The sequence below is a fragment of the Mauremys mutica genome, chromosome 1 (assembly GCF_020497125.1).
Source record: "Mauremys mutica isolate MM-2020 ecotype Southern chromosome 1, ASM2049712v1, whole genome shotgun sequence".
Classification (NCBI taxonomy): Eukaryota; Metazoa; Chordata; order Testudines; family Geoemydidae; genus Mauremys; species Mauremys mutica.
This window is the reverse complement of record NC_059072.1, coordinates 43,773,082-43,800,551: the sequence shown is the minus strand read 5'-3', so window position 1 is coordinate 43,800,551 and position 27,470 is coordinate 43,773,082. Positions and strand designations below refer to the sequence as shown.

General features: G+C 40.4%; 1 protein-coding gene across 13 annotated transcripts in view; it reads right to left on the bottom strand.

The window, feature by feature from the left end:
• Nucleotides 1–27,470, bottom strand: part of CADPS2 (calcium dependent secretion activator 2) — a 548,645-nt gene that overhangs the window by 92,372 nt on the left and 428,803 nt on the right. For 8 of the 13 annotated variants that reach the window (XM_045031271.1, XM_045031289.1, XM_045031314.1 and 5 more), the window contains 2 exons: nt 27,106–27,209; nt 23,091–23,247 (listed from right to left, as the gene is read on the bottom strand). In XM_045031271.1, the coding sequence (XP_044887206.1) occupies nt 23,091–23,247; nt 27,106–27,209 (261 nt within the window). Of the gene's footprint in view, nt 1–23,090; nt 23,248–25,517; nt 25,527–27,105; nt 27,210–27,470 lie in introns of all 13 variants that reach the window. The other 5 variants (XM_045031264.1, XM_045031306.1, XM_045031338.1 and 2 more) reach the window with 1 other exon arrangement.

The window sequence follows — 27,470 nt, the reverse complement described above, 5'->3', positions numbered from 1 at the left end:
AGCAAATGGTGGCACACAACTTCTGGGCCTCAGTGCAGGGACACCAGATGAAAGCTGCACTGACAGCAGAGAAGCGAGTGGTGATTGCATTGTGGAAACTTGCGACGCCGGATTGTTACTGTGAGTTGTCATTCAAGTGTGCAGGGCCATTAATTGTGACTCAGAAGTATTCAAGACATAGTGGATGAATCTGTAGCAGTGGGGTTCCTGAACTGCAATGGAGTGATAGACAGCATGCAGATTCCTATTTTGACACCAGTCCACCTTGCCCAAGAGTATATTAACAGAAAGGGTTACTATGCAAACACTGGAGATCATTGGAGACACTTCACCAACACTAGTGTTGACTGGTTAAGAAAGCCATATCTTTAAGAACATAGGACTGCTCAGAAAGCTGCAAGCAAGGACTTTCTTTTCCAACTGGTGGATCACCATAGGCGATGCTGAAGCTCATAAAGCTGTCCACTGATCAACTTGACAACAATGATAGATTCAGCTATTGGCTCAGCAGGTGCAGAATGACAGTTGAATGTACTTTCAGAAGATTGAAGAGATGATGGCATTGTTTACTCACAAGATTGGATCTCTAGGAAAAATATCCCAATGGTTATAACAGCCTGATGTGTAGAGTCCTGTGCAGATACAAAAATTTGGATCAGCATCCAATCTGCATCCACAGTAATTAAATTGTATCCAACCTGCGATCTGCACTCCACCTTTTATATGTATCTGCATTTGCACCCAGACAAGCACCCTCTAGAGCAGCGGTCCTCAACTGGGCATCTGTGGCCCTATAAGGGGCTGTGAGCCTGTTTCAGGAGGACTGTGGCCCCACAGGGCAGAAACCCCAAGCCCCCTATGGAGCTAAAGCTCAGAGCTCTGGTACTCCCTCCCAGTGCAGGCACCGGGGCTTGAAACTCTGGGCTTTAGCCCCACAGGGGGCGCCAGGGCTCTTGGCGCCAGGGCTCTTGGCTTCAGCCTTATGGGCAGTCCCCCTGAAACTGCATCCCTCCGTTGAGTACCATTGCTCTAAAGCCCTGCGCAGAAAAAACAGTTGGATCCGCATCCAATTCCCAAAGATGAGAAACAAAGAACTGCATCCGTGGCTGCACATATCCGTGGACGTAAAGAGGATATCTACGGATTTGCAGGGCTCTAGTGCTGTGTCCTGCATAATATCTGTGAGGCAAAGTGGGAAAAGTTGCTGCTGTGGTGAAGGGCAGAGGTGGAGCAGCTTTCTGCTGAGTTTGAACAGCCAGACGCAAAGGCTATTAGAAGAGCTCAGTGTGGAGCTATATGGCTGAGGGAGGCTCTGAGAGCATTTTAAAAGTGTGCCATTGCAATGTGTTGTAGTGGACTGTGCTCTACCTGGCCTGCAGTTCTGGGGCCTGTTAGGAATTGTGTGGTGCTTGGTGCCCATTTATGAATACAAAACTGTCAATGCACCTCTTAATTTTGTGGGTCTTACTGTACAGTTATGATTATTACACTGTATTTATTACTGAATGAGTTGTGTCACACTGTACAATAACAAGTAAGTGGGTGCATTCAGTACTGCAAGGCAGTCTGCAGCATATGTTGTGAACTAATCAAGATGAACTATTTCCCACAGAATATAATTTTATTGAGTAACAAAATCAGTGTTAAAAAATTGATGCTACTTACAAGCAAATACATTAAAAACTTAATAAATTAGCAACAGAATGTGATGTCCTGTCCCTTTAAATGTTTGAGCGCTCCCCGCCCCCCAGTGCAAGTGTTAGTTTCACTTTTGCTGCCAGAACAATAGTTTCAATGGCAGTGAGATGTGGAGCTCCTCTGTGTCTGCATCTCCTTCTCAGCTGGGACCAGATATAACGTTTGGTGGTGAAGGATTTCTGTCCCACGAGTGTCCTTTGCTGCCTATGCCTGGCCAAGAAGAAAAAGTAAGTGTCTGACGAAGTGGGTATTCACCCACGAAAGCTTATTCTCCAATACATCTGTTAGCCTATAAGGTGCTACAGGACTCTTTGTTGCTTTTAAGCAAAGAATATTATAAAAAGAGGGGGAGAGTTCACCTAGAAGCACAAGGTGACAGATGGCTGCTTTTGCTGCTGGGACAGCATGAACCAGCCAGACAGAGAGGGGTCACTCACAGTAAAGACAGAACAAAGGAATAGGTTGCTGCCTGGAGCTACTTCGAACCAAGCACTAAGAGGGAAGTAAGCAGTCCTATTGGCTGACCACATGCGAGCAGGCAAACAACGTAGCCTGCACTGAGGATGTAAAGCCAGCAGAGGGAGCCCAAACACAGCCATAGGAAAATTCTGCAGTCTACACACAGCCAGAAGAGGCAGATTGTTCATTTGTTTGTTTTTCTGCACTAACGAAAAACAGTTTCTCTGTGGCAGAGAAGTAGTCCAGGAGGTGTGAAGTCCAACAGGAGAGCAGAGAAGTGGCAACTTTGGTGGGCAATTTTGCTGATTTTGACAAAAACCACGAATCATGGAGGTATACCTTGAACCCACAACACCATTTAGATGGACAACGAGTTTCAACCTTGCTGACAGTGATGGGCCCAAGGGCATATGGACTGCTGTGTGACATATTGTCTCTCTGACTGTACCTGGAACTGCCATGTACATCACAATTACTGCACCAGTACTGCACCAGCACAGGAACATTTTTCTCCTACCTCATTAATGATAACAGAACGATATTGGTTCCATCAGGGAAGTGGAGAGCCAGGAGCAGTTTGTTGCTGCTCTAAGGAAGTTGTCAGAGCACTGTCAATTTGGACAAGCATTAAGTGATGTCCTGCGTGACCAATTTGTCTCTGGATTATGCAATATCAAGATCCAGAAGAAGTTACTGATTGTACATTCAAGAAGACTGTTGACGTGTTGGGAGGGTTGGTGTCTGTGCTTGGCAGTACCACCTAGTCGTGATACTCTGGGCTGCATCGTCCAGTGGCAAGAGTCAACGGTCGCATTGCCCAGTGGCAAGAGTCAAGAACCACGTTGCCTAGCGGCTGGGGACCGTGGCCGGATTGCCACATGGCAAGAATCATTAGCTGTGTCACCAAGTGGTGAGAGTCAATAGCTATGTTGCCTAGAAGCTACAGTCAGTGCTGTATCACCCAGTGGCAAGGGTCCACAGCCATGTCACCCTGTATTGCCCAATGGCAAGAGTCATCAGTTGTGTCACCCAGTGGTGAGAGTCAATAGCCGCGTCACCCACGGGTGAGAGTCAAGAGCCCCATTGCCTAGTGGCTGGAGTCAATAGCCACGACGCCTAGAGGCTGGAGTCACCCAGTGGCAAGAGTCAATAGCCACATCACCTAGCAGCTGGAGTCAGTGTCTGTATCGCCCAGAGAATCAATAGCTGGGGGTATGGGAACCTGGGCTCTCCCTGTTCCACTGGGTTCCAACCCAGGGCCCAATGAAACAATAATTCAAATATGTGACCTAGGAAGTGGGTGTACCAATGCCTGCTCCCTGGGCCACTTCCTACCTCGGCTTCAGTTCCTCTGTTGGTGCCACTGGTTTGCTTCTGAGATCCCTCGGGAGTCCTCTTTGGTTATGATCTGAAGGGTCTTCCTCTCTTGGTTAGGGCTCATCATTGCTGTACTCTGCTGTTGAAAGACCTTTGGTGGCTTGGTGGTAGGGCCTGATCCCAGCCATCTGGGGCCCCAGCAGCTTCTCGGCAGGAGCCTGCACCACATAACTGCTTTCCTACTTTGTCTGCCTAGACTGAGCTGCTGCTCCTATTTGAGCTCAGCACCCATTGTAAGCATGTGCAACAGGGATGACCAGGCATGGCTTTCTGGGTCCAGAACTGCTCCTGAACCCTTACTCCCCAGTGTGGTACTTGTATACTGCATCACATGGAGTAGCAGTTGTAAAGGAAACTGCAGAGAAACATTTAGCATGAACTGAGTTCATTTTATGAGACAGCGAGATAGAGGACCATGGGAATGTAAGGAATTTCCATGTGGCCACTGTGCACAAATTACATGCTGAGAAGGATTACTGGGCAGACCAGGTCATTTGGAGACAGTGCCAGAAGAAAGGCCATATTGCTGTGACCTGCCAAACAGTTCAACGACCAGCAACACAAAGTAACCATACAGCTAAGAAAACACCTGTGAAGACTGAACCTCAGAAAAGGATGGAAGTCGAGAATTCATAACGTGGAAAAAGACAAAAGCTCTAGTGACACTGACCAAGACCTAACACCACAGATGTTATCAGAAGCTGGAGTGAGAGATGGCATGTGGGTTACATTGTTGATTGAAGGAGTTCCTACAAGAATGGAGCTTGATATCGGAGCTGCTGTTTCACTGATGTCTGCATCTACCTATCACCAGACATTGTCACAAGCTCCCCTGGAAGAAACCTCCACATTTTTTAAGACTTATACCTAGAGCCCTCAAAATCTGTGGATATTCTCAGACCATTTTTGCGGATCAGATATGGATATAAATTTTGTATCCGTGAAGGGATCTACTTATACCAGAAAAAAGTAGGTGCCAAAAGGGATACTCCAGGTGGAAATTCAACCAGATGAACAATCAGTTGTATTACTCTTGGATGTGACTGAACAAAAGTATCCACCGTTATTTGGCAAACCTTGTCTTGAGAAGCTCAAGGAGAATTGGACCAAGATCAAGGTGATCAAGAAATCACCTTGAAAGCTTTAAAAAATACTGGGCAAGAACTTGGACAGATTAGCAACGTGTCAGTGACGCTCACTGTTAAGTCTGACAGCCAGCCAAAATATTGCAAGCGCAGAGTTCTGTCTTACACTCTGAAGTCTCTGGTAGAAGTTGATTTGGACTGCTTAGTGAACATTGCAGTCTTGTCACTGGTTTCACATAGGGAGTGGGCTACATTCATATTAGTGATCAAGAAGGAAGCCTCAGTCCAAATCTGTGGAGATTTCAAAGTGATGCTGAATCTAGTTTTATGTGCAGACCAGTATCCCACTATCTCATACTGAAGGTTTATTTGTTTCAATAAATTGGATTGGCTCAATACATACTGACAAATGGAGGTTGATCCAGCATCTTGTAAATATCTCACAATCAACATGCAAAAAAGGCTTATTTTGTTATAACGGGTTGCCTTTCAGTATCACATTGGCACTGGTCCTGTTTCAGAAAGCCATGGATGAGATTGTGATGGCACTGAATGGAGTTCAATGCTATTTGGATGATGTCCGTATTACAGAAAAGGATGAAGAGAATCATCTTAAAAATGTGGATGCTGTTTTGCAATATTTGAAAGATCATGATTGGAAGTACCTCAAGACAAATAGGAATTTTTCAAACCTTCAGTTGAATACCTTGGACAAGTGATTGACACCACAGGCTTAAGAAATTGCCAGAGAAAGAGAAGGCCATTCTTGAAGCGCCACTGCCAGAGAATGTGTCACAGTTGGTTCATTCTTAGGACTGCTTAACTACTATCGTATATTCCTGCCTAATCTGGCAACAGTCTTGACATCTTTACATGAACCGCTACAAAGAAAAAATGGAAATGGACTGAAGAGTGTGATTGTGCATTTAAGGAGGAAAAGAAACTGTTGACATCAGCCAAGATTCTTATTCAGTTTGATGCTTTGCTACCACTACAATTGGCATGTTATGCTTCATGATATGTGGGAGCAGTTCTTTCCCACATTTTTTCTCATGGCATGGAGAAACCAATTTCCCTTGCATCACAAACAGTTGCTACTCTTGAGAAGAACCATGTGGGAAGCTCTAAGCATTATCTTCAGAATTCAAAAGTTTCATATCTATATGACAGACATTTTACCTTGCTGACGACTCATCACCATTACTTTCAATTTTTGGACCAAAAATGGAATTCCATCATTAGCTGCTACTCATATTCAACAATGACATGGCTACTTATAGTAGTAGGATTTTATGTTTGTATTTTGTATAATTTAGAATAAAAATAATAAAATAATAATGTAGCATGTATTAAATGTATTAATGTATGATTTGACCATATTTTGTTAGCCACCCTTTTTGAATAGCAGAAAGGAATGGCCTAATGTGCCATTGGTAGAGATGCATCAGCCAGAATCTGTGTCTGGGCTGATTTTAAGGCAGTAACAGACCTTTTAGGGTCACCACTTAAACCTAAATGTAGGTTTAGCATTTTAAAATAAGTAAAAGAATGCAATGATTGTTTTTCTTTTGCATTGCAACTTGATATTCCTGTTTAAAATGTTTTGTGTAAATTAGTTTTGTTTTGTGTGTGAACAAGGAATGTGTGTGTTAGGAAATAAGTGTGAAGGCCATTACCGAACAAGATGTTCTATGGAGGAACCAAAGACAGACGCAAGGGCGCCAGGAGGCTGCAACATGCCCCTATTGAAATGTCAGAGGAGGGCAAATTGACGCCTTAAAAAAATAAAACAGGCACCTATTAATGGGGACAAAATAGCTGTAATCAAAACCAGCATGAAATAACTCCCTAAAAGACTTAATAAAAAACCAATAAAAAATAAAAAGGACAATTTTAAAAACCAAGCATTCATCAAACAACAATTGATTACAGTATGACAGTGCAAAACTCATTGGTCCCAATGAAGGAAAATCACTATATAAACAGGGTGCCTTGCCATGAAACTTTTGGTTAGTCCTGCCAAGACTTCCCTGGAGCATTGTGTCGTGACTGACAGAACCCGACTCCTACCTACCCTGATCAACCTAGCTGGCCACTAGATTGATCCGGACTCTGGACTGGTAACTATAATATTGACTGGCAGGACAGTGTGTGTGTGTGTAATTGAATGCATATGCTAATTGTTGTATTTTCAGTAAATGTGGCGTATTGCCTTTTCCCCTGAAAAAGATCCCATGTGCTTCTTATAATCATAACATACTTTCAGGTCATTCTTATATTATTTAATTCCATAAAGGGACTCAGCACAGAAATGCTGATAGGCTGTCATGCCTAAGCTCCAGTCAACCCAAAGAAACTTCAGATAAAGTGTTCTATCTCCATTTGATGGATAGGTTACCCATCACTAGCACAGCAATCAACAAAGATATGATGAAGGATGATGCGTCTTCTCTTGTGAAAGGAATGGTGCTACACAGTATAGTGCTGGATCATAAGAATCCAGTTTACACAGTTTGTGTCACATCAATGTGAATTATCTGTAAATCATAGTTATATTTTTATGGGGAATGTGAGTGACTGTTCCAAAATCATTTCAATCTCAGGTCTTGGTAGCTCTTCATGGAAGTAATTTTGGCATTGTTCTGATGAAGGCTATAGCCCAGAGTCACACCTGGTAGCTGGAGATCGACAAAGATATTGGCAGGCAGGCAAGGTATACTACTGTCACTAAATTCAGCACAATCCTTGCTCAGTTCATCTATACTCTTCGTCATGGCCTCAGACTCCTTGGATACATATTCCTTTGCCAGACCTTTAGAAGGTTATCTGATTTTCATTGTAGTTGACGCTCATTCAAAATGGCCAGAAGTTTTCAGAAAGACTTCTAATACAGCTGCTAAGATCCTTGGACATCTTTGTACCTTGTTTAGTCAATTTGGTTTATCGTTGCAGTTGGTGAGTGACAATGGACTTTAATTCTTTTCTAAAGAATTTCAGAGGTTCCTAGCTTCAAATGGAATTCAGCACGTACCTTCAGCTCCTTACCATCCTGCTACAAACAGACACATTATACAGACACTTAACACACCTTAAGAGCTAATAAGTCTATTTTGAATTGTCAGCGGAAAGTGGACAATTTCTTCCTTGTCTATGGGAACACATCACATGCTACTACCCAACAGTCACCTGCAACTCTTTTTTGAAGTGATCTTTATGTACTGTTGGGACCTGCTACATCCTGAAATTGCTTCACAGGTAGCCAAATCCCAATCTATGAAAATCGATCAACTACGTGAGACTTGTCATCACTTTTTTCAAGTAGGAGACTTGGTGTGGACTTGAAACTACAGTTATGGAGTGAAATGGGTACTGGAGACCATGTAAAATGCATGTGGTAAAACTGACTAATGGTATTTTATGGAAACGACATATAGACCATTTGCAGCCTCAACTAGAACCGGAGTCCAGGGATGTTCCAGTAGGAGTTTCTGTTCCTCTGATCGAACCTCCTTCTGTTACAACTCCTAATTTCAATGACTTGTTGGGAGAAACTTTGATACCAGATTCAGTTGATTCCTTACCACTGAGTGTTCCTTTTGTTCAGGACACATTGCCATCACACATTATCCCAAGAGAGTGTGAAAATTAGTTGTGTGTCTGAATTTATAAATTGTTCAGTTAGTGAGTTGCTATTCCAGGGCAGAATAATCCTGTGCAACTTGAATAATCCTATCTGCAACAGTCCACCCACAACTTTTAGTTAGGTTATATAGTGTTTCATGTCAACCATGTAAATGATAATGTATATATATTTAGGAAGTTTTTTAAAGTAAGGTGAAGGAATCTGATTGTTCTGTTCCTTTATATGTTTGCACACTCCTCCCACACCAGTGCAACGCCTCACTTTCATGTTAGTTTCAGTTTTGCTACAAGAACAATAAGTTTCCGTGGCAACTTGCTGTGCTTAAATGTGTCTGTATCTCCTTCTCTGCTAGTCCAGATGTAACACAGAACTAAAGGGGAAAGAACATTCTTGTCCATTTTTGCTACTCATATAACAACCATGGCTCTCGCAGGTCAGTATATGTGAAGCTATGGTTGTCCTTACTGTCCCCCGGTGAGGAGTGGTAAGTGTCAGTATGAGTCCCCTGATGCCATGGGGGAAAACTGAGGGAGTGGGTGCAGGGAGGTGCTATAATGGACTTCTCCATGGACTGTAAAAGGTGGTGAGCCCGGATTGCCAATCTGTAGGTCTGCAAGAGTCTGAAGCATCTGTGTTTGTTGCTGGAGAAGCCCCATTATGTCTTGATGTATCTCCCTCTCCTTCTTCTGCTGGGATTCCTGCGCCTTTCTCCTGTCTGCTCTTTCCTTCTCCATACAGTCTGAAATATTCACCCTCCAGGTCCTCTGCTCATGTTCCAATGCAGCACTGGTTTGCAGGATCTTGCTGAACATTTCATCTGGAGCAGGCAGTCCACGAGTGTGGAGGGCGAACCCCTCAAGGATAAATCACAGCAGCTACAGCTAAAACAGACAGAGGTATCATTGTCAGTATAGTCACGATAAAAAGCAAAAGTTAAGATTCAGAACTCCCTTCCCTTGCTCATCTAAAGACGACATACTTATTGGCACTTCTGCTTTGGAGTGCTTGTGCATGGCACTCCTCACAGCACCAGCCATGTGGACTTTGGTCCACCAGGGGTGAGTGAAATGAGGGAATTGTTCAGTTGCATGAAACTATGAGTATTAGGCAATGGCACTAAATATTGGCACCATTTTCCACAGATGGTAGTGATTTTAGCTGATATCATGGAGAGCACAGTGGCTGCTGGTGTCATGTAGCTGCCTGGGTTCATGTGCCCCTAGCCTGTTTATTGCAATGGTGCCTGCTGAAGTTACTGCAGACTGGCATGGGGAAGTGTCCTACCATGGAGGAAGCAATAAGGTTGCCATCCCTAGAAACCTTCGGGAGAGGATTGCAGAGTGCCTCCATGGAACTTTCATTGAGATCTCTCAGGAAGATTCAAGGGACAAACTGCATAAACAAAATGCTCAGCACAGCCACCCCAACCTAACTCTTCCTGAGAATAAAAAGCAGATAACTCTCTCTCTCTCTTTGTTGTACCGCTACCTCTCTAGAATGAGTAAATTAATTAAAAGTCAGTAGCTGTGCCCTGCTAAGTTGGGGCACCATCAGTACCTCTTTGTACGAGAAATACATTTACACACTTACCCGAAGTGCCTTCCCCCACAGCGGACTTGCCCGTGCTTGATTGCCAGGACTCATTGGACTGTGGCAGAGTCTCAAACAGGCCCTGGCTTGCGGCATAGCTGTACCCCAGTCACATGTTCCCCATCCTCCGCCTCCTCCTCTTTCCCTGGCATGAGGATGAGGAGGTTTGTGTCTCGGGTTCCTTTGAGGTATCCATGATGGTCTGTGGGGTGCTGCTGGTGTCTCCGCCAAGTATGACAGCAGCTCTTTGTAAAAGTGGCAGGTCTGCAGGTCAGCACCAGGTTGACTGTTGGCCTCCCTGGCCTTCTGGTATGCCTGCCACAGTTCCTTTGCTTTCAGGCAGAACTGCTGCTGATCCCCATTGTTGTCCTTGTCCTGCATCCCCCATGCAATTGGCTCATTGATGTCCACACTTCCATGACTGGTCCCCCTGTCTATTCCAGGCCAGAGTGCGTGTGGAATGTGTAGCCAGGATGGTCAGCTGGGGAGTTGCACACAGCAATGGAGAGCTGCTAGGTGTGCTCGCCAAGCTGGGCAATCAGGAAAAGGCATTTCAAAAAATCTTGGAGTCTTAAAGGGGGTAGAGGGAAGGCTTCTCATCTCCATGATCCCTGCATGGTGGAGTTCACAATCGTGACCAGCCTCAGGCATTGTGGGACAGCTGCTGGAGGACTGTTAGGATCGACACAGGTAAGGCAGTGTCTACATTGGCATGTGTCAATCTCAGTACATCGACTATGGCTCAATGCTGTTCGGGGAGGTGGTGTTAATATGTTGCCATAACAGGGCACTTACATTGGTGGGAGACCAATTTTAAGTGTAGACACCTGCACAACTAGGTTGACGCCAGGTGGCTTACGTCAGCATAACTTTGTAGTGTAGACCAGGCTTACTCTGTGCCTCAGTTCCTTTTCTGTAAAATGGGGATACATAGCACTGCTCTACCTCACAGGGGATTATGAGGCACTGTGAGATCTACTGATGAAAAGCACTATATAGCAAACAGGCATTATTATTATTACTACTAAAACTACCACCATTGCTCTTTCTTTCCTGGAGGATGTTGGGGCCTTCTTAAAGGAATACCCCTCTTGGGAAATCCTTTGGTGAAGTACATCTGGGACAGGTGGGGGCTGCTGCACAGGAGGATATGCCACCCCTCTCCCATTGCTGCCAGCAGCATCAGGGGGTGTCACCGCTGCTGAGTGTCTGGACACAATTTGTTGTTTCAAAGGTAACGATCAGAAGACAAGAATTATTTTCTTTAAAAAAGGACAGATACAATTAACCACCTTGCATTCCCCTCCTTGCTAAGCTGTGCAAAATATTATTTTTAGGAGTGCTAGTAATTTTAACTACTTATCTTCAGCATAATTTTTTTTATATTTGGCATCAAATTTGATACCCATTTTAGAATCACTTAAAAGCAGACTAAGATTTTTTGTTTTTGTATATTTTTAAAATTAGCATAACTGTGATCCACATTAATACAGAAGAAAGGGATTATATACTAACCCAAGGGTGCCTAATTGTAAGCGAGTGGACTCACTCCTGTAGCACGTCCTGCTGGTGGTCTCAGGAAATTAGCTCTTCCAGCATCCTGGACCGCCCCCTGCAGGCTGGTGATCCGCCTTACTGCTGGCCCCCGTGTCCCTCCCAGGACCCTGGTGCCCCTTTCTCTGGGTTGCTGCCCCACTGACAGTATCCCCACACTCTGGGTCTCTCCACCCAGGGGAACCCCCACTCATCACAGGCAAAGTTGGGTTGGACCTGCTGCCTCTCTCTACAGCTGGGCTGCCCCTCTGCAGCCCCGGTACTGGTCTTAGGCCCTCAGCTAGGCCCACAGCCCGGGGCTTTCCTAGGCCAGAGCTCCCCAGTTCCTCTAGCCTTCCCCCAACCCTGCTCTACTCCCGGTACCCTGCTCAGCTCCTTAGCAGCCAGGCCCTTCTCTCTCTCTACAAGCAGAGAGTCAGTCCTGAGCCTCTGGCTACCCTGGCCTTCTTATAAGGCCCGGTTAGTCTGTTTGGGGCATGGCCCCGGCTGCAGCAACTTCCCCCAATCAGCCAGGGCTTTGCTCCCTTCACCAGCCCCAGCCTTCAAACGCTGCAGGGCAGGAGTGGGTAACCACCCCACTACACAAATACATACAGATAGCATGTATGAAGCCCAAGGATTACCCCAACAACAAAAAATTGATCACTGGCCTGAGACATAAAAGGTGGGTGGTTCAGAATATCTACCAGAATAATTTTCAAGGAGGAGATCTTGAGCAAGATAAGCCCAGTACTGTTTAGAGCTTTAAAAAACAACAGTGCCAGTTTTAAATCAACATGCTACTTTATAGGCAGTCAATGCAAGGCTGGCATAATATAATCACAGTTGCTTGAATGGGTAAGCAAGCATGCTACTGCTTTCTGAACAAGCTGTAGAGATGCCCTGCTGCATGCCCTGCTCAAAGGGAATTACAACAATCAAGCCTCATGGGCAGGAGGACATGTGTTGTGAGGCTATGGTGAAGCTGGAATGGGATTAGAAAGGGCACAGTAAGTAAAAATTGTGCAACTGAAAAAAACCATTTTCATATCAAGCTGATGCTCGGCTTTGTGGGGAAAAGAAATTGTGTAAAGTGATGCCAAGATTCTCAACTTGACTCTACCTCCAAACAAATCTTTCTACAAGTGGGGACATGAAAGAGGAGTGAGCTTTCTCATACTATTAACCCAGCAGCAAGCCTTTTATTTTCCCAGGGTTGAGGACATGGCAGCTCTGATGTATCCGTCTGGAGAATTCATTCAAGCATTCCTCCAGGGCAGAGAATAGACTTGCAGGGCCATGGGACAAGAGGTATACTGCTGAGGATCATCAGCATAGTGGTTAGAAATGGACTTGCCAAAAGGTATCCCCTGTACATCAAACAAGATGGAAGACAAGAGAGTGCCTTATAGGAATGCCACACTGCAAATCCCTCAGTGATGTAGTGCAATTGACCGTCAAGCACTGACTTGCTCCTGTATTATAGGCATGAGTGGAACCGCTAGAGGGCAGCTACAGACACGCCAGCAATGTCTCTCATTTGCCAAACTAACAATCCATGGCTTGTTGTATCAAAAGCTGTTGAGAGTTCCAGCATGACCAAATAGACTGACCTAATTTAAAACGAATATTGTCATCCAACTAAGTAACAGTGCTAGATTGGTTTGGAAGATAATCCGTAATAAAATTCTGGCATGCTGCCTCTTTGCACAACAGATCTGGCAATACACAGCCAAAAATCACATGCTGATTGTAAGTTACCATTTCCACTTTAAGTAAATAGGACTCATTCAATGAGAGTTAAAGGGATTTGTCAAAAGAGCTTAAGATAAGGAAACTTTGTCCAAGGAAAAAGTAATCCTAGCATTTATCTTCAAGCCATTCTCCTTTCCCTAGATAATTCACCCATCCCACATTCTCTGTGCATGAAACCATCCTACATTCACATAGCACACCACCACAAAAATGACATGTACCAGAGTAAAAAAGACAAAACAGAAATACTTCATATGTACTATTCGAAAGCTGATTTTGGGAGCAGAAAAATCCTAAGGAAGATCCAAGAAATACTGAAAGATAAAAGCTACTTTTACCTTATCCTTCTTGACTATTCTAAATACAGTAAAATATAAGCAGTGATCACAAGACCGGTTTCAAATAGCATTAGCTATTGCGGTGTAAACTATACTGCAGCACTAGAATGGGGCTTCACCTCCAGAACAAGGGAAACAGACTACATTGCTCATTCAGGCTAAGAATTATGAGGGGCTGATTGTGATCTCACTTACAACAGTGTAAATCAGGAGTAAGTCTAAAGTCAGTGGAGTTAAGCCATCCTCTGAAGAAAAGGGGCAGGAAAATTGCACGAGTTTCACAAACAGAACACACACACGCCCCACGCACACACCCATACCCCAGCACACATGCACAGAGAAAGGGCTTCTGCAGAACTGAAAGGAAGAATGATGCAACTTAATGTCAACCTGTCTCCCACAGACCAAGATTGTCCCATTTTTGCAGATAGTCTAAAAATTATCCTGCCACTGCAATGGATTCTCTAAGAAGGCATCATCTGGCCCTGCTGGCGTATATGCTTTCTTATTTCATGTTATTGTAAACTGATGATAATTGAATATTATAATTGTATTTTTAATTAACAGTATTAAAATAAGTAAGGTTCAGGGGCGCTGGAACAATTTTTATAGTGGGAGTGCTGAGAGCCATTGAACTAAACTGTAAATCCTGCATATAATGGAAACCACTTCAAGCCAGGGAGTGGGGCAGTACCCCTAGCATCTATGATAGGGTTCGACAAGAAAATGAACTTGGGGATCAGTGTTCTATGTGTGGCTGTTGAAAATGGTCCAGTAAACTTGAAAGAAGACAGCTTATATTGCATTTGTAGTCATTTTCTATGTAGAATGTTATTTTTTCAAACCTTTAAATGGCTATTATTCATTCACTGGCAAAATCTGCAAGTGTATCTTCTCATTCACATAGGAACCTGTCTGCATGTGCAAAGGGATGTAACCATGATTTTTGTAGACGTATAAGTGGAAACAGGCTTCAAATTTGACCTAAATATATTTTAAGGACAAAGAAATTTTTAAAATTCTCTGATCCTGTGCTAATGAGACCACAGTTAAATTCATATTTAAAAGATTAAGCAAAACAAAAGGCTCACTCAAGAATTCTTGTGCATCTAAAATGCTCACTCAGACAGTAGGAGTTCTGGGTACCCTAGTAACTCTTTTGCCTGAAATTTCCTACAGAACTATTTAACCAATGATCACTATTAAATTTTAGTGACCCAAAAGTGCAGCTCTGAATTAAAAGGAAGGTTATGGTACTATAGTTCATTTTTATCAGGCATGGGCCAAAATTCCTGAATACTTATACTCAGGATAGATTTCCAATGAATGGGAATTTTTCTTGGTATAAGAACTCTAGGATTTGGTCCTAATGACTTTAAAATCCAAGTCAGAAAACTCCCATGGGAGTGCCAGTTTGTATTATAGATCTATCATACACAGGTCAGGCTTCAAATTATTGTTACACTTGCCTGAAAAGAAGCACTTCATACATCACACACTGTTTCAGAGAGAGAAATGATCACTAACAACAATAATGACTTTTTCAAGGAGATCATCTTCTCAGTGAGGCATTGTGCTGGTCAGTGAATCACAAATCTGATTTATCTCCTCACCCACATACTGTTGCAGAAGTACAATTTGTCATTTTAGATTTTTAATATTTAGTGCCACCAACAGATTGCAGAATCTGCTTATCCATTTCTACCATAGCTGAGCAACTACTTCATTGTCATGGGTATTAAATCCCAAAAATTTCGTTCACATCCATGCCAATCTACTGTTTTGTTTTTTTGCGATTCTTATTTTTTTCCTTCTTGTATTTTTATATAATTTTCTTTCATACTTTTATTTAACATATTATTTTTCCTCCTATTTTGTTCTGTTAACTTCTGTTACTGCAGAGTCCATTATTAACGTCTAATAACTAACAATGGTGCACACAATGATGTCTGCCACAATTTCTCACAAGTTTTTTTTTTATCCTTAAAGATGGTCACTACCATTCCCTCTCTGAGACAGCAGATGACTTTGTTGTAATTTTACAGGAGTAAAGAAAATAAACAACAGAAGTCTTACCTTCCTTCTCACTCCCCTCTCAAATGAAGACCTTCCGACCCACTTAACCACCCCTTGCTCCCTCCCTCTGTTACATGTGGGAAGAGCTGCCTCTCCTCCTTACTCACAGAAACATCAGAGAGAGAGACACTTTTTGTCCATCTCCCCCATCCTGCCAGCTCCACTGGTCCTACTCTTCCCAACCATACCTGACATGACTTTTGAAAGCAGTTACCACCTGATGTATTGGCTCCTACCAGTGAGGGTAAATTGGGTATGTTGGAAGATACCCCAAAGGGTTAAAATTCTTGTGAGAGGAAGTTGAGGTAGAACTTGCTCCTTCAAAAAGAAACCCTATACTAGCCCCATCTTTCAGAGGATAAAAGCAGTCACTCCCTGGCAGAGTACCAAATAGCTGATCCCCCAAACCTTCAGCAATAGACAGCTTTCACCGGGGTTAAACACTGGAGAATTAGCAAGTCTTCTAAGGTTAACACTTAGGTAGAGCTCTAGGGCAAAAGCAGAGCTTGTAGGGCACTAAAAATTCACTACAAATGAAAAAAACCAAGCAAATACCAGAAGCACTGATGTACACTGGGAAGACTTGAAGGTTTTTAATCCATCCTTTTATGATGTCTATATAGGAAGCAGTTTGAGATCAATGGAAGATGTTAATTGCCAAAGCAAAACCCAGCAACTGTGTTATAATATATAACTGCATGTGACTGATTTTTTTTTTCAAATAAATTACTCAGTTTGAAATGATATATCCTGTAAATACGTAGTTGGCATAGGAACTGATTTAGGACAGTTGGGGTATTGTGTTTTTAACCTGAGACCACTTCAAGTTGTGTTCAATCATATATAGGCAGTGCATAAAGTTAGGTTTAAAGGCTCAAAAGCTTCTTTATTCATAATGCCACTATTAAAAATAATCCACCAGACTTAAAAATGATTCCTGTGGCACCTTATAGACTAACAGACGTTTTGGAGCATGAGCTTTCGTGGGTGCAAGTCCGACGAAGTGGGTATTCACCCACGAAAGCTCATGCTCCAAAACATCTGTTAGTTTATAAGGTGCCACAGGATTCTTTGCTGCTTTTACAGATCCAGACTAACACGGCTACCCCTCTGATACTTAAAAATGATTGAACTGGTTTGTCTCACACATGGAGATGTTACATGCCAAGTTCCTGCACAGCCCAAGTATTTTGTGATGAATGACAGCCCCTCACGAAACAAGGGCTTGCAGTAGAAATGCTGACACAACCTCAACTATACTAGCATGTTCCCATCAATAACATTTTCTATGTAAATCTATGCTTCCTTTCTTACAGTGTACATATGCCAGTGTACATTCCACTCACAATCACACAACAGACAGTTGTGCATTGTCAATGCACTTTTTTTTTAAGGGCATGCAGCCTGAGGCATGAGTGAGAGCTTTTCTCGTCCCTCCATATGGTCTAATAAGAATGTTCTAGCATTATTCCTTTAACCAACAACAGCTATTATGACAACATACATCAGGAAGCAAGCCCTCAGTGTATGGCCTTTTTAAAGTTGGCTGCGGTCATATTGCCCACTGGGGTTCTAAGGTTTACTCAGAACAGCTTTACCTCTTTTATAAGATGCTTTGAGCTCTATGGATGAAAAGTGCTACATTTACACTAGGCATTATTATTATTATGACTAATAAATTTGAAGGATCAGTACCACTTTCTTTTCTACAGTTGTTAGCATTAAATATAAAACAATGGGTAAGAGCTGAGAAAATACCTGAAGTCCGGCAATGGTCTGGCAGAAAATATAGTATTAAACATGTTATGAAAAACTATAAGCAGAGCTCAGGCTGCACAGGAAATCCTAATTTTATTATGAACTGTATCTTTATTATTTTTTCAAAAAATGGAATTTCTGTCATGTTTTAAAAAGAAAATCCCACAATATGGAACTATCTGCCAGACAACAACAGAATGCTCTGTCCAGTCAAATATACAAAAGTAGGAGTTGCACTGAATGAACATCTTTCCAGTCCTGCCCCCTTCCATATATATCCCAAATGTATTGTATGAAAAGAACCAAACCTCCTTGGGAATCCAACCCCCTCTCATATGCGCTCTTACCTATTGTAAAGATGGATACAAGGCTCATTTGCACTCTGTCTCCTTCCCTGTACACTTTCTCTAATTATACAAAAAGACACAGCAGAGCTGACAGACTTTCCAAAGCTATGTTCACATGTGCAGAACCAACAGAATCCCAGCAGATCATTAAGAGATTTTGTGACAAAATCCAGTGCAGATGTGCAAAATATATTGTTCAAATCTTTACACTTTGACTATTCACAGCCGATTTACCAGATCACTAAAAAGAACATCTGCCAAATGTGTATTATTATCACCAAATGGTAATTTTAACCATCTATTATACCGTGTTGTTCAAAAAAGTTGAACATTTTTGTATAATGGGAAGACAGTACATTTTTACACTCTTCATTTTTGAAAATATCGTTTTACTTCAAGCTTAAAAAATATACAAAAAAAAATTAGCCATGAATGGACAACAAACCTCCCAAGTTTCAGCTACATACACACACACACACACACCCCCACACACCCCAACAACAATTATACACAAATGCAGATTGAATTCCTTTAGAATGGACACATTTGTGCAATCTGAACGAATGGAGCTGTTACATGCTCTGCCTTTTATATTGAATGTTCATATATGCTGACTGTTCTAGGAAATTCAATCCTGTTTGAACTACATAATAATAATAATAATGAGGTGGAAGGACGGGGAGGGGGGGTGTTGGGAGTGAGAGAAGCATTTTGTCCAGTACATTAAAATGTTACAACTGTTAATGATTTTTTCTCAGTTTTCTTTCCTGTGTTAATATGGTATGCTGTAGAATAAAAGATAATTCTGTGATGTCTCCACAGCACACACTATATGAGGTTAATTATAAGGAAATTGATATTTCCTAATGAGTTTCCAACATGAGTTTCTGGACACATTTATAAGCTATCTACCTATATTTTCAGAACATTTTATTGCATAATGTTCTTATAATGAGTCTTCTCCTGGATCTTCATGCTAGACATATATACAATAGCATAGTGCAACTTTATTTTAGATAGCTTCTTTCATACAAATCATATCCTAAAATAATTTACAGAGGTAAATACTTAAAAATACAACAGGGAGATGGAGAAATTAAGCTATATAGAGACAAAAATATAGGCTTTTGGTTGAGATCTGAAATCAGATGGGCAGGTGCAGAAAGGCCATTCCAGACAGAAAGCAAGAACTGCAAAGAAGGCTTTCAAAACAACAGTACTAAGACTGTGGGCCAGATCCTGGGCTTTGCACTTTGGCAGTAGAAAGAGCCAGGAAAGCTGGCCAGCCCGGGTTCTGAATAACTGGCCATCTCTTTCACTCCATGGCTTAGGGGCCTAGAAGAAAGGGACAAACTGGAGAATCACTGTGCTCTGGCTAGTTCTCACTAGCATATCAGAACCTTAGGTCCGTAACCAGCTGGAGTAGTTTAAAACCAACCTGTGGCTGCTCTAAACTACATAGGTGCTGGTGTAGATTTGGCCCTGGGACTTGGGGCTCAAACAGCCTCTTTGCATACGCAGTCTTCAGCGGTACCTAATGCTTACTGGACGCAGCTAAGGATTGAACTCTGCATGTCTATACCAAGAGTAGACCAAAAAATATTATCTGCTACCTATTCTTATCAAGAAGCAAGACAAAAAAAGAAAACTTGATTTGCTTCTCTTTATTCTGTGCAGAACTATAACACAAGGAATTTTTCTCATTTCTGCTTTTTGCTAAGTTAATGGCAGCTGTGCTTTGATGCATTTTGCTTGAATTTGTGTAGCACCTTGTGTTCTATAGAAGAAACTCAAAAAATGTATAAAGTTCGTAGGGTAAGACACAGTATATTTATAAAGACTATACATTCATTACCCTGCAGTCTTTCTGGCACTATATTTTAGTGTCGTGTTTATAAAAAATAATCTTGCATGAAGATCTGCTTAAAGGCTATAATTGTTAGTTAGATATTTCTATACTGTTGGCACATGTTAGATTTACATGAAAACTGATTCCTGCATCTCAGATTTAGAGCTCATTTAAGGCTCTTGAGATAGAATAACACGCAGGTGTCAGCCCTCCAAATTTCAAAGGTTGAAGATTAACCTAATATGCAATATGGTGACCTAACAGTTCTTCATTTGAAAGAAATCTGAAAAATAATCTCTGATACAGCCTCAGAGAGAGAATAACCCAGTGGGATTTCTACCTCTTCATTTCCTAATGAGTTTTTCGATAATGAGAGGTGACTTTGCCAGTCACTCTGGGCTCTATTATGGCTAATTTGACTCCACTTCACTTTCTCTGTTAATTATTAACACTAGCCTTTTTATCCTCATGAGACCACATTCCAGTTTCTCTCTTTTTAAGATTTTTATGAGCCTATCTTTAGGAAGGTGGAAGTCTTCGGGAATAGGTTTTCACTTAGTAGAAAGCTAGAGCATTTATTATTCATTTAGGGAGACCCTGTGACATTGATTTAGAAGCATGGGGTATTCTTTCTGATAGCTTTAATGTACTAGCAATGTGAAAGGGCTGTTAATTAAAGAATAAGAATCATGGTATGTTTCACTTGGGAATCTGTTCCTGGGAGAATGGTCATTTGCCACTTGCTAGCATATCCACCGATTAAAAGGTGACTAGTTCCAACGGTTGCTTTTCAATAGCACTGGAAGAAGAAAAAAGGACAGTTTTCCAGATAGCTTTCACTTGTCAGAAATGGTGACTTACTATATCTTTTGCCATTAGGAGAATTGTAGAAAACAGTATACAGGTGTGGCATTTATTTCTTGCAGTAGCTGCTACTTGTTCTTTCAGTTACATTTTACAACCCTGCTGATAATTACTTCATTATGAAAACAAAATTTCCTTCAGTTTTAATAATATGTCTTTCCTGAAACTGTTTCCTTAGTAATCATTTAAAGTAATTATCCATTTAATCTCTTCAGAGAAGAAAAAGCAAGCAGTAGCCTTCCAACAGTCTTTTCTTATGTAAGTGTGGAGCTAGAGTTTGTTTGTATTGCTTGTGTTATTCTGGAAATCAGCAGGCAAGGCAGCCCACGTTGTGTAATAAGAGGGTTAGCTGTAACTCGGGTGTCACAAACCCTGCCTGAAGGACAAGAATATCATCCTGCAATAAGCTTCATTTCCATTGGTTCCGGAAACTTAACTATTGCTGTAATGGAACCCCAGTACCAAGTTTATAGATACCACTGGCTGAATAAAATTCAAACAATCCGACCCTAACAAAATTACATATCACAAAATCCAGCACTATGATTGTAATCCTTGTTGGCAGTCTCAACACAGGCACCAAGTATCGAATGGGCACAAGGAGGAAACTACTCTTACATCGCTTCAAGTGTTCCTTCAGAATCAAGGTTGAAGCACGTTTCCATGGCAGAGTTAGGAAGTCTTTGTTGCTGATGTTTACACTGTACCTATCCTAGAGAACTTCAAAGGGAGCAACCTCCAGCACCTTCCACAAAAACACAACCAAAAATAAAGAAAACAGTAACAAAATAGACACTCTCTCACTAAGGAACCCATGTAAAAAAAGACAACTACACGACAGGAACGTAGCATTTAATGTATTAATGCCAATTAATGAAAACACAGTTAAGTACTCATGAAAAAGGACTGACAACACTGGACTCTAAAGTTCTCCACTTATCCACAGAACATATACTTAATAGGCAATGTAAGTTACTACACTGCAGTACCAATAGTTCTCAACTCTAACTAGAATGAACAGGAGTACTTGTGGCACCTTAGAGACTACCACATTTATTTGAGCATAAGCTTTCGTGGGCTACAGCCCACTTCTTCGGATGCATAGACTGGAACATACAGCAAGAAGATATTTATACATACAGAGAACATGAAAAGGTGGAAGTAGCCATACCAACTGTAAGAGGCCAATCAATTGAGATGAGCTATCTAGAATGACTAGCTTTTAGGATAAGAAGGTAGTTAAGGCTTTATGTCTGTTCAGCCTTTTGCATCCTGAGGAGTCTGCCATCCAGGGGACTAGCACCAATTGCAATGCTTCTTTTTGTGATATGGATGCCCCTATGGTAGCACTGAGATCACCTACTTATTTCACTCAGGCACTCAGAAGGTGATGGTAACAATATTCTGTTATCAGGGCCGGCTTTATGAACGGCGGGGCCTGATTTGAATACCCGGTGGCGGTCTGGGGCTTCGGCGGCAGGGGGTCCGCTCTGGGTCTTCCGTGGCACCGAAGGATCCCCCGCCGCCGAAGACCCGGAGTGGAGCCCCCCGTCACCAGATGAGTAAAAAAAAAAAAAAAAATTAAAAAGACACCTAAGGCGCAGGGCCCGATTCCAGGGAATCAGGGGAATCGGCTTAAAGCCGGCCCTGTCTGTTATAAGCAATGTGAGTTGTCGCAGCACCTCTGATCTCATGATGGATGTCCCAGTATCCCATTTCCAATCCCCTAAATCATGCAGCTTTAATACAGAAAGGACATTCTGATACTGCTTTTTATATGCTTGATAACAAAAATAGCACAAAAATAATTTTAAAAACTAGTTTGTTGAGCATATGAATCCTGTAAATACAAGAAAAAATTTAAAGCTTGGAATAAACTGAGACATGGAATAAAAACAGAATTTTGCCCTTCCTTAATAATTAAGGAAAACAGCGCATTTTACCTTTCTATTTAAAAATAGCAAATCTACGACTTTCTGAATGTTGTCTTAAAATGTTTGAAAAATAATCTGCAGGTAAAATAAAGTACAATTTGTGCTTTTTAATTTAACCTACTTCATTTTCTAAAGTTTCATTGATACTCTCTGTATATTTCCACATGTAAAATCACCCAGAAAAAAGAACAATCAAGTTTAGTGTCTGTATATTAGATTTAGCTATTAAAAAAGCAAAACCAGTGCACTCAAGACAAATAAAAGCAAGAGCATTGCATTTCATAACCAATATGTCTTAAGTTTTGGGCAAATACAAATGGTGTAAATTAAAAATCTCTTTCAGTTTGATGTACATGCTTAACTCCAATTATTATGAGGTCTACAATACATTTATAAATATGGTCAATGGTGTTAAAGCAGTGATGGGAATGAGAATTTAGTATGAGGGTACACTTACTGATACACACTTATTTAAATATAATGCCTTAGTATTAAAAATATTAAAATACACTATGCAGTGTTTATAGTGTTGCTTCAGAGGTAAGCAATTCATGCAATACTATATGGTTCAAGTATGGTATACAGTAAAGAATCTGGTGGGACAAAGAGAGAGAGTAACAGCTTAATTTCAAAGGAACTCAGCAGAGAAATATTTATAGCAAAGAGGGGCACTGTAACTTTTGTCTTGCTCTGGAAATTGAAATACAACAGAATTCTGGAGTGTGCAGAGACTGAAAGAAAAAAAATCATATATAAACAAAAAGAAAAAACCTTAAGATCTTACTGTCATTTCTTAGGAAGTTATTTAGCAGTTGGAAAAGCGGGAAAGTATCCCAGGAATCTTGAGGTTGTGCCTCCAGTGCTGAATCCATATCAACAGAAAAGAGAGACCAAAATTTCTCTGCGTGTTCAGCTAATAAATCTGGCCACCAAGCAAAAGCCTATAATGTAACAACAACAACAACAACAACAAAATTAGAAAACACAAGTCACAAAAAAGAATAGCTACTGTATGGTAGCTATGGTCAAATCTTTGGATATGTCACTTTATGTCTTTTATCATGCATGGGTGATGTACAGTCCATGTGTGATAAATGTAAATGCATTCTTATACAGACATGTATTACAAAATATACCACATTTGTCAACATGGGGGAAAAAAATCAAACCAGAAATTATTTTGTTGGAAAGGCAGCACTAATAATAAATCCCAAATTACTGCCAACAAGAGGGGAAAAAATAGCAAACAAATTGTCTGCGGGGGGGAGTGAAACAGAAGAACTGAAAGTCTAAAGACAATCATCTTTGGAAAATTACAACACACTAATTTTGGTTTAATTCAGTTCTAAAGTTATAAGAAATCAGCCTAATTTATTGTCAAATGTTCTCTAAACAAATACATATTTAAAAGCATTTTGTCCTCATTCATTTATCAGAAGAAATTTGATTTAAACTTTAACTAATAGCTAATAATAATATCCACTGAAATCTGTATTTTTGATAGATGCAAAATCTTCATTTTTATCATTATTTTGTCCTGAAGTGATAGACCATTCATGATGAATAAATCCCCATTTTCTTTAATAAGTGTTATGGGTAGATAATCTGGAGATTCAATAATTCTAGTTTATAACATCTCTTTCCACTAATGTAATAGTGTTTTGGAAAATACTGCTTTCTTGAGTGTAAGCTTCATGCATTAGGTGATCTTAGCTCAGAAGAATGGAGGTTGGGGAGGAAATTCATTCAAAAGTTGCTGTGTTCAGGCAAAATTAAGAACTCTACCACATTCACATCATGCATCTTTTTCCTGCATTTACATATGTGCTTGGTGGAGAAGGAAAAGAATGACAGGAATTGTACAGTAATTGGATGTTATATCAAAGTGAGAAATATGGTAAATGGAGATACTGGCAGTAAAGATGGAGGCCAAGTAATAATCTGAGCCTGTGAAAGAGCAGGTTTTAAAGTTCATACTAGTATCAAGCTAACACTGCTGCAACTGTTTTGTCCAGTGTCACTGCAAACATCTAATGCTGAGAAACATACAGTCTCCTTGAATAAAGAGAGTTATATTACAGCCCCCATTTTCAAGTGTGACCTCTAATTCTGACCACCCCCATTTCTGAAGTGCCAACATCACACACACTTAGGGCCTGATCACCACAGGGGCTAAGCACCCACAACTCCAACTGAAGTCAATGGAAACAACACGTGCTCAAGCACTTCTGAAAATCAGGCCCGAGAGGTCTAAAATTCTAGAAATTCAGGTCTAGAACTGAAGAGCCCAAAATTAGATTCCACTTTTGAAAATGTGGTCATAAATGTTTACTTGTATCCGGGACTTCCTGATGACAGTCTAACATGGTGTTTTGGTTTTTTCTGAAAGGAATGATTGCAACATGACCTGGAGAAAGGTTTCTGAGAGGTACTGGTGCTCCCTGAAAGCACCTGCTGCTCCTAGTGAAGTTAACAGGAATAGAGGTGCTCAGCACACTGCTACATCAGGCCTTAAGGATACTGACTGGTAATCAAGTGAACAGTACAGAACCTGTTGCAATTTTTTTGGCAAGAATTTAAAATAGATTCCTTTTCCTGTAATGGGAAGAAGTCTGACTGACAAATTGAGCTTAAATGAGAGCTCATTAAGGAAACAACCTCCTAGCCCAAGAAAATAACCTACCACAATAAAAAGTAGTGTGAAAGTTTTTTAAAAGCGTATAGGCATTGGCAGGTGTCCCTTTGGGACAGGTAAACAAAAATCTTTTCATAACATATAGCGCCCTCCCCCCCAAAAAAAATTTCTAGCAAGCCAGCCCATTCTATTCCCATTTTAAACCCCTTTGCAAATGACACTGTGAACCAAACAAATTCTCTGGACCCTCTCAAGAATTATCCAAAAGTGTCTGGGAGCAAGTGAGAAGAATGGGAAAACATATACCAGGGCTAAGATGTTGTTCCATCAAAATGAACAATATGAAAACAAGCTGAATGCAGTTAGTGATTGGTCATATACATCCTAAGAGAACAAAAACATCTGACCTGATTAAAGAAAGACTGAAGTTCTTAGATTCTAGAAAGAGAGACAAATGTGGCAAAACAAAATCAGAAATGATCAGAACAATTTATGACACACGTTCAAGACACATTAACAGCTCCATGCTACAAATGGTGAAAAATAATAATGCCTTGTTTGTGAGGAACCACATACCTCTTGTGCCTGTGGGAATCCGTAAATTTCAAGTGTTGTGGAATAGAAAAAAAAAGTTATACTATTAAAACGAGGAGTTTGATGTCACTATTTTAGAGGCTACTAATCCATTTAATTAACTGCACCATCATAATTTCTGTACTGTTATGATCTGAGCTCAGTGTGATGTATTTATATTTTGAATGGGGACAAGGGATGCATATGTACAATTTTTGTATTCTTTGCTTCATTTACCTTTTAATATTTCACTTCTGTTTATTTTATAACTTTCACTAGAAATGCACATTTATTTTTGGAAACAAAGAAGGAAGAAGTGATGTAAAAATGTCAAGTTTTGAACTTGACAGATTCAGTATTCCTGCAGGACTGATTTTCATTTGGGCAGATAAAAGAATAGAATACATCTTTTTTGCAAAAATTAATTTTAAGGCATTATTTATTATTACATTTAATTACTAAGAAACACAATTATTAAATAGTAAAATGTATTGCATATTGGTATTTTATCAGATTCCTTTGTTTTTTCAAGTCTAATATTCTAAGACATCCTCAAAAGACAAAGAAAAATATATACATTTTATTAAGTAATCATTTACAGTATAACACAGTGGTAATACTAGTGTAAAATAAAATCTCCTGGGAATTAATTTCAAATTATTGAAGCAGCTGTTTCTTCAGTATAAAATAAAATATCCATAACAAGTTCACACTTGACAGATGTAAGCTAAAAACTAGATTCCACAGTGTGAGCTAAAAGCAGATGTTTTGAATGATCATATTTATAACTATATATATATATACACACACACACACACACACAAAATCTTGGTTTACCTCTTTGTATGCTTTTCCAGAAAATAATTCTAGGATTTTTTATAGAACATCCTAGAATCTGTATCTTAGACAACTAGATTATCATATAAATGTTAATAATATAAATGTATATGTATTTGGTCTATTTGTTCTTTTTTTGTAATACCTAGAGATAAAAGGTACTATAATGCTTGTAGAATCCATTGTAGTTTATGAATCAAGGAACAAAAAGACTTGAGAGGGTAAGAAATATGAAATTGACTAAATTTACCTCTTCCATTTTAAAATGACATTTTAAAAAAGACAAGATAAATAGAATAGAAATAGTTGTTTAATCAGTCCCACAAAACAAACATAATACCAATATGAATATTTATTTCACCAGTCATTATTTTTAAAGTTAAAATTAATTGGCACAAGACACAATGAAACCTAGTGTTTAAAGTTATATTTCCTTTCTGTGGGGATAAAAAGTTGGAAGGGACAACTGTATAAGGCTGAATGTTTTTGATATCATTTAATCGCCTGTTATTGGTGTTATGCTCTTTAATCTGAAATTTCCAGACCTGGAGCTCATTCACAGGAATTCAGGTAGAGTTTTATTTCACTTCACTATTCTTAAGCTTCAAAACACTCATTTTCTCTGTAAATGTCAACTGCCTTACACATATGTCAGAACCCAAAGTTAGAATATTTCTTGACAGAATTCCTTCACATCATGGAGAAACAAAATAGGGATGAACCATTATCCTATAGTGAATGCAGATATCCTCACCTCTGCATGATGCTCTTCATTCTGCTGCAATACTTCGATGCAGAGCTCTGCAAGGTGAAGAACCTCTTCCAGCTTTCTAGTAGGAGTTGCTTGATTCAAGGTCTCTATACACACACACACACACACACATATATATATAAAATTAAAAATATGCAAGTCAAAATTATTTTAGCTAGAAATACAGAAAAATAAACTGTATTTTACAGCAGAGAATGGTACTGGCAGGGAGCTGGAATACTGCACTGAAATAATTTTCTGATACACAAGCAATTCAACATTTTAGGGACATTCTTTTAATGTAAATGAATGCAACTGTATGGTCACATCAATGGATTACAGAAAATATATCATCCACAAAGAAATCA